The 17,586-nt window shown below is 41.0% G+C and overlaps 1 protein-coding gene across 2 annotated transcripts in view; it reads left to right on the forward strand.

Moving 5' to 3' along the window:
• sh3pxd2aa (SH3 and PX domains 2Aa) overlaps positions 1-17,586 on the forward strand; it is a 126,076-nt gene that overhangs the window by 79,501 nt on the left and 28,989 nt on the right. For both annotated transcript variants that reach the window (XM_079264776.1, XM_079264777.1), the window contains exons 7-8: positions 3,461-3,505; positions 7,496-7,624. In XM_079264776.1, the coding sequence (XP_079120902.1) occupies positions 3,461-3,505; positions 7,496-7,624 (174 nt within the window). The remainder of the gene's footprint in view (positions 1-3,460; positions 3,506-7,495; positions 7,625-17,586) is intronic.

A 17,586-nucleotide genomic window follows, 5' to 3' on the forward strand; every position in this document is an offset into this window, starting at 1 on the left:
CTTCTGGATGGACTGTGGTACGTCAGTGGGGATGTTAGGGTTAGGATTGATGTGTCAGTGAGAATCACAATCCACTGAGTTGATAGAAAAACAAGACAGAATAAGACAGATAGTTAATAAACACGTTCAATTCGAGGGCAGAAAAATAAACGACCCCACAGATGCCATTTTTTATCGTGTCTAAGCCCTTAATTGCAGTGTAGACATTTGGGGTCAGGATTCTAGGAAAATTACTCCCAGCAGCAAAGGGACAGAGGAAGCACTGCTGGTTCTACTGGTTTGTGGCGTCATCACATAAACCTGAAAAGAATTAAGTCTTCCTGTGTATATATGTGTGTGTGTGTTAGTTCAGATCCAGAACGGAGAGTTAAGATCAATCAGATGTTGCAAGCGTCTCTGAAAGCAGGCTGGTGGGTTACAATCTGCTGGAGTGCAAGGTTCGACCCTGGCTGACCTGGGACCAGAGCACGCCCCTCCCTCTTAGGCCCACATCAATCCACTGAAGCTCCTGAGACTCTGGAGGATAGTAAGAAGGGATTTAGCTTTTTATTACCTCACGTGGATCAGTAAAAGGGAGCTGCTGGCTTCACATGCTACTCATGAAAGACAAGAAGTTGGACTCTTCATCGGACGAGTTGATTATCTGGTGTAATAATAAAAATATTGAAAAAAAAGAAAATCAAAACTGTCATAAATAACTTCAAGTCAGAATATTATATTACACCTTTCCAATGCTGGAAAAATTCTAGAAAGATAAATGAAAATACTTGGCAGTTTGGTAATGGTAACATAGTTCACTGGAATAATAAAAAAAAATATATAAGCTTTATCGAAGAGGAACATTTTTATATCCGTCTCATATCGTACCCGAGCTCGGAGATGTTATACCTGAGAGGAAAAAACAAAATAGCTCTGCATCCTGTTCTGGACTTCTGAATTCTCTGAAACCCTAATAGGCAGTCATGCTGGGAACTAATAGAGCTGCATTTGGCTGGTTTGGAACATGAAGATCTTTTTATAGGATTGCGGTAGAACTTTAAATTCCATCCTCAATTTAAAAGGGGGTTAGTGAAGAGGGGTTAGAACAGGGATGGTACCTGCCAACACTCAGACAGCAGTGTTTGGATAAACTGGATGATTTTAAGCACATTTTTTGGGGCATCTGGCTAAAATTGCATTGCAGCAGTCAGTCTGTGTTTAAAATGATAAATCCATAAGCCGGTTTTTTTGCATGACTTTGGGAAAAAACATCCTTCTGGTACTAAAAATAATTTTGCAAATAAAAAAAAGAAAAACTGATCGCAGGGTATGAAATCCTTCTCAAGAATAGGCCAGCAGACCGACATGTGGGTCTGTCTACATTCTGACCCTCACCCATGGTCACGAACTGTGGGTTGTAACCGAAAGAACAGGATCCATCAGCCAAAAGTTCTGCAGGCTGTTTGTACTCCTCCTAGAGATGACATTAAATTCCAATAATCTGAGCAGAGCTCAGTGTAGAGCTGCTGCTCTTCTGTAACGAGAGGACGTGTCCTGGAAGCCTCCCTGGTAGGGTGTTCCAGACACGTCCCAACGGGAGGAGGCTCTTGGAAAAACCCAGGACTGCTGGAGGGACAGGTTCTCTCGGCTGGCCTTGAGGTTCCCTCAGAAGAGCTAGCAAAAGTGGCCAGAAGTCTGAGCTTCCCTGGTTAAGTTGTTGTCCCTTTGACATGACATTGGAAATGCAGCAGGGGATGGATGGGTGGGTGGGTGGGTGAATGGATGGATGGATGGATGGATGAATGAATGAATGGGTGGATGGATGGATGGATGGATAAATGGATGTGTGGATGGATGGATGGATGGATGAATGAATGAATGAATGGATGGATGGATGGATGAATGTATGGATGGATGAATGAATGAATGGGTGGATGCATGGATAAATGGGTGGGTGGATGGATGAATGGGTGGATGGATGAATGGTCGATGGATGAATGGATGGATGGATGGATGGATAAATGGATGTGTGGATGGATGGATGGATGAATGAATGAATGAATGGATGGATGGATGGATGAATGTATGGATGGATGAATGAATGAATGGGTGGATGCATGGATAAATGGGTGGGTGGATGGATGAATGGTCAATGGATAAATGGGTGGGTGGATGGATGAATGGTCGATGGATGAATGGATGGATGGATAAATGGATGTGTGGATGGATGGATGGATGAATGAATGAATGAATGAATGAATGAATGAATGGGTGGGTGGATGGATGGATGGATGGATGGGATGCTGCTGTAGAAACTGGTTTGATATTTAAATTTAACGACAAATCCTTCTTAGTAATGGTCAAAGCAGTGTGGTGCATCACCTAGTTGAATGTAAAGTAACGGGATGACACGTTAACTGTTTCCTTTTCACATGACGCTGAAATGAAGGAAAAAGAAGGATCGGCGGACATAAACTATTTTGAACTTTTCTGACATAATAGGACATTCTTGACCTGAAATTGAGTGAATTTACAAACTCTATGAACTACTTACAACCATGAATGTTTCCAGAAACATAGTAATTATGTTAACACATGGCTGTGTTCAGCAACGTGATCACCCAAGACCCAACATAACCCTGTATGTATGAACCATAAGGCAGCACAGCAGAAACACATCAGACACCAGCGCTGTTGTCAAGCTGCTGGTTCAGCAGCGTCCGCATGCTGTTTGAAAACATACATGTCCTGATGCTGTTGCATTTGACAGTGTATAAAGATGTAACAACTGATCTCCAATTTTTCTCAGAATAATAAAAATACTTAATATGAGTCATTTTTCTTCTGATTTCTATTCATAAAATTAATAAAATAAGCTTTTAAACGAGACAATCTGTTAGTTGAAAGTGACATCACAGCCAAATTTTCACCCAGTCACGAGAAGCACACACAGAAGACTGGCTTTCTTGCTTGATAACAGTCATGCTTTGTTATGACTTGGCTCATGTCTGGGAAAAGATGAACATCAACCAAATAGGCAATAAGATATTATTTCGATCTTGTAGCACCCAGTGGGAGCTGAATGTGCCGCTCATACTGCAGCTATTGGTCACCAGCGCTCCTGTGTTCTCTGATGCAGGGCATTTAATTTCCTGGTTTGGGGCTCATGCTTTCTGGAAACAGAGGGTGGGTGGCAGTGGGGGGCAGGAATGACTTAGAAGTGGCTAACACCCACCTCAGACATTCCAGGAGGGATGGAAGAAAAAGAGAAAGCTAGAGAGAGATGGAGGAAAGTAAAAACAGCGATTGCCAATGTGCTTCAAGTTTGCACCACGCCCAGTCTCAGTTAGCAGGAATCTGTCTTTGCTTCTTTAAGTTTGTGTGCGTGTGTGTGTGTGTGTCATAAAGGTGTGGTGAAAGCTTCTGCATGCGGGTAAGGTGAATAATCTCTGTTTCTTTCCTTCCTTCTCTTTGTCTGCAGTATGGATGTACGGCTTTACAGACAGCCCGAGGAAAGAGGCCTCAGGTAGCCTTGTGTGTGCATCTACGCCAGCATGTTGAACATGCCTGCATGCATGCGCGGCCGTGCTCCTGCTTTAGCGACAGACCAGCTGCATCTCTTTTAGCTTTTCTGTTTATTTCTTTTTCCACATCCACCAGCTTCTCATGGGCATCTGCCTTGCAATCACCATCTGTTCAAATTCAGCCTCAGTGTCTCTCTGCATGCTGCTCCTTCATGTTTGGATGGACGAGCCTGTTTGGCATGACGGCTGGTTGAGCTGTAGGTTTGCATCTTGTGCATCAGTCAGTCTCTAAAACTCAGCATTCTAAAGTTTAGTTGTGTTTCAAAGCCGCTAATGACCTTACTTAACTTTCAATTACTAGTCAAATCAGCAGATGCACAATTTAAAGGGTGTTTATAGACACCGAACATCTCAGATGAGGTAAAGTTTGACATTTAAAGGAGCGTCTATCGAGCATTTGGAAGCAACCGCAAAGAAATATTGTTCCAGTTCAGTGAAAAGCTTCAATATGCTCATAATTTTAACAGAAGGCAGGACGTTACAGGCCTTTTGGATTCATGGTGTTTGTTGCAAGGTGTGGTTGCCATTACCACAGCTAAAAACTGTGCTGCTGTTTAACCCCAGGCTGAATTTAAATCCTCCCTTTGCATGTTCTGCTCACATCCTCCACAACATGTTCCTTTTCTTCACATTTCCTTCTGGATGAAATGCTAAGGGAAAACAGAGATGGAACACTCAGCCTCACACAGGGGAGGGGGAGACTATGAGCATTCCCCGGTGTTTCCTGTCAGCTTTACTTGACATTTAGAGATGCTTAATTATGTTTAAATGCTCATTGTTGAGCCCGGTTTTAGTTTTTCCAGGCTGCTAAACTGCATCTACTGCAGCCTGCTTCACAGTCATACGAGGGAAGAATGCAAGGTAGTGTGACACCTATTCATTGGAGCTCTACACCATTTAGAGCAGAGGTACTCAAGTCCAGTCCTTAACAGCTGTTACCCTGCAACTGAATGAGTTGACTGAATTTCCTCATCCACATGTCATCCAGCTCTGCAGAGGCCTGGTAATGAGATATTCATTTGATTTGGATGTATTTATATGAAGGGATGCAGTTACAAAATTGCAGGATAGTAGCTTGTGAGGACTAGACTTGAGCACTGCTGATTTAGAGCCTCAATGCAGGATCGCCGCAGGTGTCATGTTGGAGGTGCTGTTGCACTAAAACAAATTAATTCTCATGTTATCATGAACAGGGCTGCATTCATATGATGCAATATCAACCTGTAACCAAGTATTTCTTTGACCCAAACTCCATTTATTTTTGCCAAGTCTGATTCACTGCATGAGTCATGAAGCATTCTTGGAGGAGCAGAATCAAACAGATGTCAAATCAGAAGGACTTCAGTCACTTTTCTAAGTGACACAATGTCCTGCAGCAGCAGGAAATCCAAGAAACTTAAGAAGTAAAAATGACAGAGCTGAGTAAAAAGAAATGGCTGGCGGACAGGGAACAACAATGAGGAAATCCATGGGTACTTATACTGAAGGAGGATAATTACAGATGAGGACCAGGTGTGGTGAGCTGCTGGGGAGCAGGAAGTAAACACAACAGAATAAAACAGGAATCAATAGCATGTGACAAAAACTGAAATAAATTATGAACACTACAAGTAAAATTGGCTCAAAAAGTAATGGCATTTGTGTTTGGTTAATTATTTATTTTCTTCACTAGTACCAATTGCATTGCATAATATATATAACTGGGACGCCTAATTATCCAGCTTTACAATGAGATATAACTTGTGTGGAGAACTTTTGTGGAATGAGCAGCGCATGTGCCGAAATCCCTTGGAGGAGCTCTGTCTCATTATTATTAAGCTGTTTGTGACAGGCCAGAGAAAAGCTATTTCAAATTTTCAGGTCTTTGTGGTCTTTATTTATTTTATAAATATCTATCATAAATATAAAAATTATGTATAAAATATATAAATATATAATGTGTTTTCTAGAGCTAGCATTTCTGCGGTAGCATCAATGCATTTCTTCATAAACTCTTCCTTTGCATGAAGCTTCAACTTTTTCGCGATGAATTTGCATGGAAATACGCAAATAAAGGAGGTAGACGACGTCGAGAAAGCTCTGTCCATATGCATAAACGGATTTAACATGAAGGATAAATTAGTCTTAAGCTAACATCAGTTAGCTTAACTGATGTTAGCTTAAGACTAATTTATCCTTCATGTTAAGCTAACATCAGTTAGCTTAAGGCTAAAAGTGCACTCAGTCCTTGACACAGAGATCAAGGATTATTGTTTCATGTATAAATATGCTGAATGCCTACATGAGTGCTACAAGTTTCTTTATTTAATAGAAAATATACTAAAATTACCAAAGTAGCAACCTGCATGTAGGGATTAGCTCAATGGCTACTTTTCACCTCCAAGAGTTAAATCAGGTTTCTTAACACTCACTTAGTTTAGCCAAACATTTTTTAGCAAGTTTTTCTCAACTTAAGTCAGTTATATGATAAAGCCCAAATACTTAAATATTTTTAAATACAATATTTTTGATAAACTTTATGTAAATAAAAGGGAAACTAGTAAACTTATAAATCAAAGAGCTGTTTGTCAGCCAATGTTCACAGACATGAATAAATAAATTAGTACAAACACGGCATTAATTTACTCTTTTGACTGTCTTTATTTGCACCTTTTCCTCAAATCATATTTAAAAGGAGAAATAAAAGAGATGTCAAAATGTTCAGGAAGGGTTGAAAAGCCCAAAAAGGATTAACGATGTACCGAACAGCCCATAGCACCACCAGCTCACAACACTGTGAAGCATAGTTTATTAGCATCCATCCTTCCAAGTAAACAAAACCAGTGCACATTTTATGTGATGTTCCATTTAAGAAATTCTCCTGACAGTCAGAAGGAATCAGGGCGCAGGGTGAGGGAAATGTGAGTCAGTATTAAGTTTCAACTACATTTTTAAATGCTTGTGTAAGATTTCCCAAAGCCCAAGCTAGTTTTGATTGCTTCATCTCCTCTGTATCTTAAATGTTTGACATCAAATCCTAATGAACATCATCCATGCATAGCTGACACAGTATTATGAATTTTTCCATTATTAGTATGTTTGTTTTTTTGTGAGTGGGGTTTAAAATTTGTTTTGTTTGCTATAAATGACTTTACGTTAAGTTCCTCTAAGTCCCTGAGGAGAGAAATCAGCCACTCAGATCAGAAAACTCCAATGAACAAATGAAATCACTGTTTATAAAATTTTAGACGTGTAAAACGAAGGAGAGAGAGAAACAGAATGGCTTAACCCCAAAGCAAATGACTCTTCTTTTGTTTCACATAAACATGGACATAACCGCCAACTGTGTGTCTCTCTTTCTCTCTCTTTCTGGTCCACTCATATGTTTCTATTTAAGGCCAGCAGTGCGAACTGCCATGATTGGTGTGTTAACCCCCCCTCCGACTCCCTGTCCAACGGCTGGCTCCCAGAGGCAGTGGAGGGGAGGCCTTTCCTCTCAACCGCACTGTTGATTTTCCACAGGGAAACTTTACCATTCTTCCACTCATTCGCTCTCCAGTCTTCCCCTCGGACCGCCAGCAGCTTCTCTGTTTCTCCCTTTTTTTCTTCCCTCTGTCTGTCGTTTGGTCATGGATCTTCTGTAGGTGTGACATGCAGCCCCTGCAAACATTTTCTTCATGCTCCCTCCTTTTGTTTTGATTCCCTCCGATGCTCCTCAGTGCTTTGCCGTGGGCCGGGGGTCGACGCAGCTATATGGCCAGACATTTGGGACTATGCAGCAAAGTTCTGGAGTTGCATTTTGATTGGACGGGGAGGTACAGCGGTGGTAGGGAGCGGGGATTGGCTGATGGCGGCGTACCGGGTGAACAGTGGCGGCAGTGCTTTCGGGTGCAGCGGGCGTTCGCGGGGTGCCACGGCGGGCAGGTGGCTGACAGCCTGTTTCTTCCCCTCAGGGATTGACAGCTCGGAGCCCATGGTGCTGGAGCAGTACGTGGCCGTGGCCAACTATGAGAGGCAGGAGAACTCGGAGATCAGCCTCAAGGCAGGCGAGACGGTGGATGTGATTGAGAAAAGCGAAAGTGGTGAGTGGATCTTTATTTTTTTCCTTGTTCAGTTTGTCAAAACCAAAGTTGGTAAAAACATCTGGCCGCTTTGATCCATTTTAAAACTTCACTATCCACATGTGCTGAAAAGTTTTGGCATGAAAACTCATGCTCACTCAGCAACTTTACAGCTACAGTCTCTTGATTTTCCTCCCTCCTTTGTATCCAATGAGTCCCACTTCCAGTGTTTCTCCTGCAGCTTAGCCCTCCCTTGTTTCTCCAACCTCCTAGCTGGGGGCTTGGCACCACCTGGAGGTGTCGCTTAGCTGACAGAAGTCAGTTTGTGGGTAGAGGAAAGGCATTGTGATGGATGAATGACAGCGTATTGCTTGTGGCTTAACAAATTTAAGGCAAGCTCAGATGTGTTATAGGTGAGATCACCAGCTTCGATTCAACACTAAGTCAAAAAGAAACTAGAACCTAACCATAAAACCTCCACTACATTTCACAAATTTCCGTAACTGGATTTCATTTACTCCGTCAGCACCCACTGACGACAGCCAGCTTGCACAATTCAAGAGTTCAGCAGAAAGTTCGGCACAAACAAACCACATCTCAGCTCTTATCTTTACTCTGATTTATCTGAGCTGTCAAGGCTCACACATCATTGAGGGATCATCAGTTGCAGCGTCGTCCTGTTTGAGATTTTGCAACTGATGTGGCTGATTTCTGGTGTTCACCCTTGTTGGCATGAATTAAATCATTAAAGTAGTCTTGAAGATGTTCCAAGGAAAAAAAAACTGTATTTGCAATGCAGCTCTTGGTAAAACTCAGTCTTCCAGGGAATCATAAATATCGTACACTTCTCAGGTTTTTGTTCATGCTTAAAATCTTTAGAGTTCTTGTTCATTCTTGACTTCAAGAAATATTTAAAAGTGTTTTCCAAGCTACAGATGAATTGCTATTTCCACACATCCGGATGAACAACATCTGCTCACCAGGCCCGTTTGAAAGATCCGTCCTGAACGTTAACGTTCAGCATTTCTTGAAGCACTTTGAGCAACATGACGACTTCTGAACTTGTTGGAAGAGTTGAATGCATGTGCTGTCGTCATCTTCTGGGCCAAAGAAGCGGGGCAACAGCCATGATGATGATGATGATGATGATGATGATGATGATGACATCACTTGGAGGCCGTGCCAAGGCAAACACATCTGAGAGCTCGTATTATCCCACAAGCGGCTTCCTGCTTTCAAGGCTTCGCTGCAGCTCTCTGGTCTGTGTGCGCTCATATCTGTGTTGCTAATGCAGAGACATCAACAATCTGGCTGTAAATTATAACTTATTTTCTGTAATGTGCCTGTCCCAAAACCCCTGCTGAATATTTTAATCTTCAGGAAATTTAGAAATCCATATTTTACATGAGGGTTTTCATGAAATACCCTTTTTTTTTCTTCTGCACATTAAGCACAGATGGTGTCTTGCAATAACACCAGTTTTTAAGTGCCTGCAGGCTTTTCCTGACATAAATATGGGTTCAGCTTGGAGGTCATGTGTAGATTTTTTTTTCTGTTTCCATTATGCGACGTTATTGGTCTTAGAGGTCAAAACAGAAGCTGCTTCACTACAAGTTATTGACTACATCCATTGTAATAGTGAACTGTGTGCCGTTCAGTAGCTGCAATCTAGTAAAGGGAGATTTATGAAGCAACTCACAAGGAGAAGGGTGATTCTGGCCGACATCTTCCCTGAGTAGGGAGTATAGGCCTTGTCTGGACTGCTGTCCTGTTTTTTTTCCACACTGGTCCTCACTCGGACATGGGAATGTTTGGAGAGAGGAATGTCCCAGTTGGAGAGGATAAATCTACATATGTGAACTGGGTTAAATAATGTAGTGAGTTGGAGCTAAAAGGAGGCAACGATGTAAGGGAGAGGAATGGTCAGTTTGGTCAATCAGCTACAGACCTACTGCATCAGATAAAACTTGATGAACACTTTAAGACCAGTGGAAAATTAGTGTGTAAACTCTTAAATCTATCTACTTAATTTCCAGAGAAGTTGAGACATTTTCTAGAATACAGCACAAACTAAAATCTGTGTATTTTTTTGAAGTACAAATGAAATTAATTGGTTGTCAATTGGTTTTGGACTTTTTCAAGATCTGTCAAATCCATCATAGAATGGACGTTTATCAGCAAGCCTTCCAAAACCAAATTAATGGACAACAAATTCCACATGATATATGGAGGAAATGAAAAAGATGCAGGGCATGAGGGAGGCAGACAGAAAAGAAAGAAATTCAAACCATTTATTCCAATCATCCTGATAGAAAACATGATGTTGTTAGCTAACAAAATGGACAAACCTGGAATTGCTGACAAAGACACAGAAGGAATACAGAGAATGTAGGAAGAAAATGTGCGCATGGGACAGTTGACAGTTTTATTGAGGAAACACTGCCAAGTTTTCTGGATATCAGGAAACATGGATGTTATGTGGTCAGTCAAGGCTGTAATTTTTGGAGATATATCTACATCCACCAAGGAGGTTTCTGGTTATATCAGAGGGACAAAGCCAGACCTTATAATGGACAATTTCCAACACCGTGGCTTCATACACACTTGGTTGGCCTAACACAAGTAGCCCTTTATTCATAACAGTTTTTGCCCAATCATTATGGAGCCAGATCTACATTGATTCATCAATTTTTATTTATCTTAAAGAACATTTTACTAACAAATAGTCTTAATTTAGGTTGATGTGGAAATCAATATTTACAAACATTAATCAGTGTTTGTTGACTCAATGTAACGTTGTATCATGAAATTAGTGATGGGACAAAAGTATATTTATACCAATTTCTCCCCCTCTGTCATCATCCATTACTAATGCACTCATGGACTCAACTCTGAACTGCAAATGAGATCCTGGTTGGTGTGCCGCCCAAGCCACAACACCAGGAAAAGCAATTTCACCCAAAAATCTTGGCCCTTTTTTGCCTCTAGTTCTACAGGCATCTTATCACAGTTGATAAAAAGAGAGCATAGCAAACATAGAGTGCAACCTCCTGCTGTGCTTTGATAAAGTATAAATCCTCTGTTTCCACTTATGCTTCTGTTGTCGCCAGTCATAAACTCTCCACATAAACTTGCTACAAATATCTTATTACATGACTAAACTGGTAAAATACAGTTTGACTGAATGTCATTGTCTAAAGTTTTGGCAATATTTTCCCACCACACCTTTCCCAGAGCTCAGAGATTTTGGTTTAAATAGCATCACCTCAGTGTGGTGCTGTCAGAACTGTAAGTTCCAATCTTACACACAGATTTAAGTCAGTATTATGTGCATACGAGTCAGATTGCTTGTTAACACAACTTAGCCAATTACATGACAGCAACTCAGTAGATTTTATCAGGTGGTCAAGATGACTTGCTAAAGTTTGAACTGATCACCAGAAGTGTGAAGAAAAGAGATTTAAGTGACCTTAAACTTTGTACAGTTGGAGTATTTCAGAAAGTGCTGAGCTACTGAGATATTCACACACAAAACATTTCTACGGTTTACAGAGAAACGTCTAAAAAGAAGAAAAATATCCAGTGTGCAGCAGTTGTTTGGACTTAAAATGTCTTGTTAATGTCAGAGGTCAGAGGTTTATGGACAGACTGGTTGGAGATTGGCAACGGGTACTTAAATAACCAACCAAGGTGTGCAGAATACCATTTCTGAACACACAACAAGCTACTTTCCCGCAGGATAATGCATCATGTCACAAAGCTCAAATCATCTGCAACTGCTTTCTTGAACATGACATTGAGTTCACTGTACTCCAGTGGTCTTTACAGTCATCAGATCTCAATCCAATAGAGCTCCCTTTGAATGTGGTGGAATGGATGAACCTCCTCTGAGTTTCTGAAGGCTAAAGTGGATCCAACCTGTTACAAGCAAGGTAAACCTTAAACAGTGTTGGATAGATGTCATAACACTCTTTATATAAGGCCTTATAAAGCATATGATGCTGCCTTTAATTGGATTCTCTATTTCTGTAAACTGAGAAAAGTCTAAAAACCTTAATGTCTCAGATTCTAATGAATTTAAAACCACAGAGAATTCAATGAGCTTTTTAAAGGTCCCAGGTCCAGGATGCAATGAGGACTTTTTTCAAAGATGCTCTTCTTTAGAACAGGTAGTTTAAGATGCCATTTTCATAACAGGCCTGAACATTGCACATTAGTTTTGACAACCACAATCAGTCAGGGTTGTAGAACTTGATCCTTGAGATAACTATATTTTCCCCAGGCCCTTGCTTATAGCTGCATCAAGGCCTGAACAGGCTTAAAATCCTCAAAGGTTTTCAGAAACCAAGCAACAGTTATTCATACATACATCATAAAGCGGGTAAATATGGAGGTTAATCCCAACCCCACAGAGCGTGATGTTTCGACAACACTGCTTATTGAAAGCCCCCCTGCTGGCTATTCCCTTTCACTTGTGACAAATGTGGATTGGTAACAGGACCCTGGTGTTTTATAAAAACTTCAGCTGGGTAACACGAGCTTCAAACTGGGACATAATGCCTTCATCTAAGAGTGTCATTAAAGACTAGGACCTTGAAAGTGACTGACTTTCGAGGAAAAAAAAGAGCATGAAAAAGGTGAGCTTCTCTCTCATGTGTCACATTTAATCCTCAAGACAAGCTTTGAAGTGTCTTACAGTGATAATCCACCAGAAACTCCAGCAGGTTTGGGAACCTGTGGCCAAAAACCCCCCAAACTAAAAAAAACCCCAAAACTTTCTCCTGGTGAACAGAAGCTGTGAAAGTAGATTCACTGAGTTTTTATAGCAGTTCAACAAATTTGTAATGCAACACACCTGGCACATATCAGACCTAACTAGCAGACTTGTGCAGAGCTTGACATCAAACTGCACAAGTCTGCTAATTAGCCATTGATATGAATCAGGTGTGTTGCTGCAGGGAAACTCCTAACATTTGCAGGACTGTGGCACTCGAGGACCGGAGTTGCCTTTAAAGGTTTCCACTTTGAGAAGTAGGTTTTCACTTTTTTTCATTACTGAAGAGAAGCCCAGATTTTCACCTCACCTCTGCTTCAGTAATAAGAAATCTAAACTTGGTTTCAACTAGTAGGTGGCATTTAAGCCATTTTTAACTTGCAATATTTGAATTATATAGAAAGATGGAAGTGACAACTTGGCTCAGAAACATTAATATGAATAATTTTGTTTATTTTTTTACAGAAATACTGGTTTGTTTCCATGTTGTACATGGTTGCTCTTTGCTCATGAAATGTGGGATATATATGGACAGTGTCTCAGCTATAAATACGATCCAAGCACTTGGATTTAGCCTTTCTACTGCATGAATCAAAGGGATATTTTTGGATGATAATGGTTATTTAGAAAAGCATGGTTGCAATACTATAACTAAAGCTGTGTTGATCTGTCTTAAAAGATAATTCTGCAGCTAATTTCACAGCTGGTTTTCGGCAGCAGAAACTGTGTTCCTATTTTAGACATATTCTTTGAGTCTCTCCTCCAGCTTACTTTGCAGAAAGATAAGCAGGCAGTTCAATATACGGCTCTGGAAAGCAGCTCTGCACGAGATGTGCTCATATTTACAAGCTGAACAGAAGAAAGGAGAGTGACAGTCACCTTCTTTGCAAAGCCTGGATCTCACATTTCTTCAACATGTCCTCACAAAGCCCGATGACCGTTTGAACTGTCCCGAAATGTGAAAGTGAAAGGAAAGCGTGTGGAGTGGTTTTTGGGTGAGGGCTAAGCGTGGAAAATAAATGACAGCTTTGAAGCTCCAGCCAAACATCTGCAAGCTCTCCCCTCTTTCTTTGTCTTCTCTTTGCCTTTAGCTCGTTCACCCCTCCCTCGCTTGCTCTCCATCTCACCTGGGTTGTATTTTTATCCTTACTGACTTCCAAAACCCGTCTCACTTCATATTTCTTCCATTTCTGTCCTGCGAGGGCCAGGCCTGTGGCAGTCAGAGATAAACCCTGCCCAGCTCGGTGTTCACACTGACCTCCACACTCCCTCTGTGAGAAACAAGCGTGGCAGTTTATCGCCTGCCAAGACACGGTGTGGCTGCAAACGCCAATTAGAGTTCTGTGCTGAAAGAAATGCCAATTACAGCCCCTCAGCTGTTTTGCATTTGCATATTTCTACTGTGTGTGTGTTTGTTGAAATGTAGGAGACAGTGGACTTTGCTGCATAACTGCTTTTCAACAGAAGTCTTTCATTGTTGAGCCCTATAAATCCCACAGAGCAGTTGGGTCTGTCATGTCAGACAAACTAACTAATTAAGAGAGAGAACATGACTCGGTGGTCCCGTTGTATTTTGTTTAGATAAAAGTGGACCGATTTTGTCTTCTCTGAACATGCAGACAATAAAAAGGACGGAATACCTTACAGGAAATGGACCCTCATGTACTGATTCTGTTGAAAAGCACACATTGTGGCTCTGGCTGGAGTTAGGAGAACTCCTGAGGTTCTGCTCATCAAAGTGACCCACACACACAAGCACACACATACACACTCAGCCACAAATAACAAGGTGTGATGATTTCTACCTGTTAAAACAAGCGCCCGCCCCGGCGCTCAGCTGTATGTGCAGATGGGGATGCAGTATGCACTTCATTACCTGAACACCTTTCCTTTGCCTTGTTGTGTGCTGGTTCATTTTCACAGTTGCTGCTGCTGAACCCAGCAGGCATCGGCTGGTACGACTCTTGTTTTTTCACAGCACGCCATGTAAAAGAGCATGTGCAGTCATTTGTCATGTTTCACAGGAAAGGTGGTATATTGGCCTCTATATGAGGTGGTCTTTGATCACAACACCAACCACATGTAGGCACACTTGGCCTGTATTTGAATCCACAGTGGGTAGATTCATCTGTATGTTGAAAGTTAAGACAGTGACAGGTGAATTTCTCTTTACTCTGCATACATATTATATCATACATGAAAATCCTAGCGGAATAGGCCTCTACAATATGGATGTACTGCAGCTTTAAGATGTTTCTATAGCTTGACTTTGTCATTTCTTTTTATTGATGCATTCTCTGTATTGCTTTCCCTTGTGCATTACAAGACATTGGTTCTTTATATGTACAGTTTAAAAGGATGAATCCTCATCTAAGATGTGGGATAAATTTATGTCATGAAGATTATTGTAGCCTATTAGTTCAGTTATAAATTCTTGGGGAAACCGCTTCAAGTTAGCTTTATTTTTAGAGCGCTACAATGAAGACATGTCAATGGCCTGAACAGACATAATCATTTAAAAAAAAAAAAAAAAACTCATTGTGACCCAATTTAGAATAATCCGCATTAACCAAATTTATAATTGCTCTACTTATGCAAATAATTAATAAAGGAATTGATAGCCAAGGTCAGGGAATTCTTGGCTTTCATTCTACTCCCCATCCTGAGTGTGCACATTTTCTTAATGCAAACAAAAACAACAATGGAGACTCAACGTTTGGGGGATTTGAACAGACTTCTTTGGAAAAGAGAGAAGATATAAGACTCTGTTGTTTGTATAATTTGTGAAAATGCATTAGAGTGGCATTAAAACTGCACCAGTTTACGGCTGACTCATGTAAAACTAATGAACAATTTGTGTTGCCAGTGTTCTGAGTTTTGACACTCTTGGAGCTTTACTATATTATGCACACTGGGGAGTTTTGGAACACCTGAAACCATTCTTCAGACACCTGACCTCAAAGATGTAGCTTCCCATTTGCAAAATCTTCACAATCATGTAAATCTGCTGCTTCTTTAAGGTGATAGTTCTGCACAGCTTTGTTGTAATACATCTTCAGATTTTTTTGGTTGAAGCACAGTCACCGTGCCACAGTATCTTACTCCACTGGTCTGTCTGTCCATCAGTCCATGCATATGCTGAGCCAAATTTCCCTTTGCTTTAATGGACTTTGAGTAATTTTTCTCCATCTGGCTGCCAATCTTTGGTCCAGATCGCCTCCTACGAGACAGATTTTCTGTGAAAAGCGTAATCTGTCAACAAGCCGCTCACACATGAAGGTCAACCATCTCATCTCAGGTCCCAGATTTGCCATGCTGCCAATTCCCTATAACACACTAGCAGCTGCATTTCTATCTTTTATGCTCACATCTGCATCTCCATATTGTTTTCCTCCCTCTTTCTGGTCCTCATTTATCTGCTTTTGCAGTGCCTACTTTCTCCAGAGCTGGATTTATGGGCAAACTGGGTCCTGTCAAAACTTTGCCTTGGACGTCCATATGTGCTCATGGTGGAGAGGCCTTCAGCACTTCTTCTGGGATGTTTGTTTCAGTCTGAGTATGTTACAGTAGGACAACGGTAAACAAAATAACTTTCAGCTTGATGCTATACTGTAAAATGTCTTCATGCACACAGTCAGATTTTTCTTGAGTCAAAATTCTTAAAAACTAAGAATAAATTAGATTGTGACGTTGGCTTTGATGAGCTTTCTGGACAGCTTTCAAGTTTTCATCTTTCCCTATTTTTTTGTCTTCTGCATTTTAACATGAGGTAACAGTTTTTGTTTCTGTCTTAAGCCCTTTTCTGATGGGAATAGTTTTACCCAGGAACCACATGTGCTTTTTAATAATTCTGGTGATTATCTGTGATGTCAATCCTGTGCGAATCGGCCATGTTGGTAATTTGTTAAGAAGTAATTCCGCCGCAAATTACATGAACTCCGAGCTCCTGTGATAATACTAATCTAAATACACTCATCTAAATCTACTGAACACACATATCTGTGATTTGGTCATAAATAGGTAGGGTCTCTGTGACAAACCACCTTGTCACAAACGCCCACGCCCACCTACCTGAAGGAGTTGAAGACTGTCCCCATGGCCACTGTCGGCCAGGCAGACCACCTGAAAGGGTCAGAAGTATAAGGGCTGTACACCTAATATTTTGGCAACTGAGATACGGTCACTGAAGGGGAACTTACTGGGGTGTTTTCCATGTTAGTTGTGGGGTGGGGTTAGTGTCAAACAGAGTCCATGGTGGTCCGATGGTTATATGGCCAGATGTGTGTTGCAATGCGGCAGTGTGACATCACCGTCACGGGATGCACTGGAGCGTCGAATTCCCCTGTTTGTTTTTCCTGTGAAAGACTGATTGTCATGATGTTGGGGTTTTTTAAATGTATGTCATTCATGGGATGTATTGGTATGTTTATTTGTTGTGAAGAACAAACAAACTGAAGAAAAAGCCTATTATTCAGTGTAATTGGGAAGCTTGTGGTTGTGGGAGGAGCTTTATATTTATAAGGAGCTCATTCTGAGCTAAACAATGTGGAGAGTTTGGAGAACAGAGCGGTGCATAACTATAACGAAGTGTGTTGGTTTTGAGCTGGAGATCTTTTGTAGGCAAGATCAGTGTAAATATCGTACATATTGTTTCACTGTAAATATTACTGCACTTTGGTGGATTTACTGGGAAGTCCCAAGTCCCGACTGTGCCATTTTTTTTGGGGGGAACAACCACAAACCCCGCCACAGTTTCATACTTGATTTAGTAATATTTGTTTCTTTGATTAATTTTTTCGATTTTGGCGAAGAATGGAGGCTTCATGGCGCTTTTAGACAACTTTCTGGATCCTGTACAGAGGCAAAAAGAAGAGGAGCAATGTAGGGTACAAATGGTGGATCACTTCATGCATTGTAATGTGTGGTAAGATTATTTTACTGTTTTTAGTCAACTAGGTAAGACTTTAATTTATTTATTACATATCGTCTCTAGGTGAAACTAATCCCTTCAGAAGAGGGCTTTATCGACTGATCTGTTGGTCAGATTTGATGTGAAGCAGCTCTGGAGCTCATACATATCACAGTCCACTGCAAATTACTCACATCAGCTTTCTTCCACCAATGTGGACAATTTATTGTACTTTTTTTTTTTTTTTTTTTTTTTTCCCCCTTCACATGCCAGGTGGGATGCTAAGAGAACCAGCTCCAG

The sequence above is a fragment of the Telmatherina bonti genome (genome assembly GCF_933228915.1).
Source record: "Telmatherina bonti genome assembly, chromosome: 3".
Classification (NCBI taxonomy): domain Eukaryota; kingdom Metazoa; phylum Chordata; class Actinopteri; order Atheriniformes; family Telmatherinidae; genus Telmatherina; species Telmatherina bonti.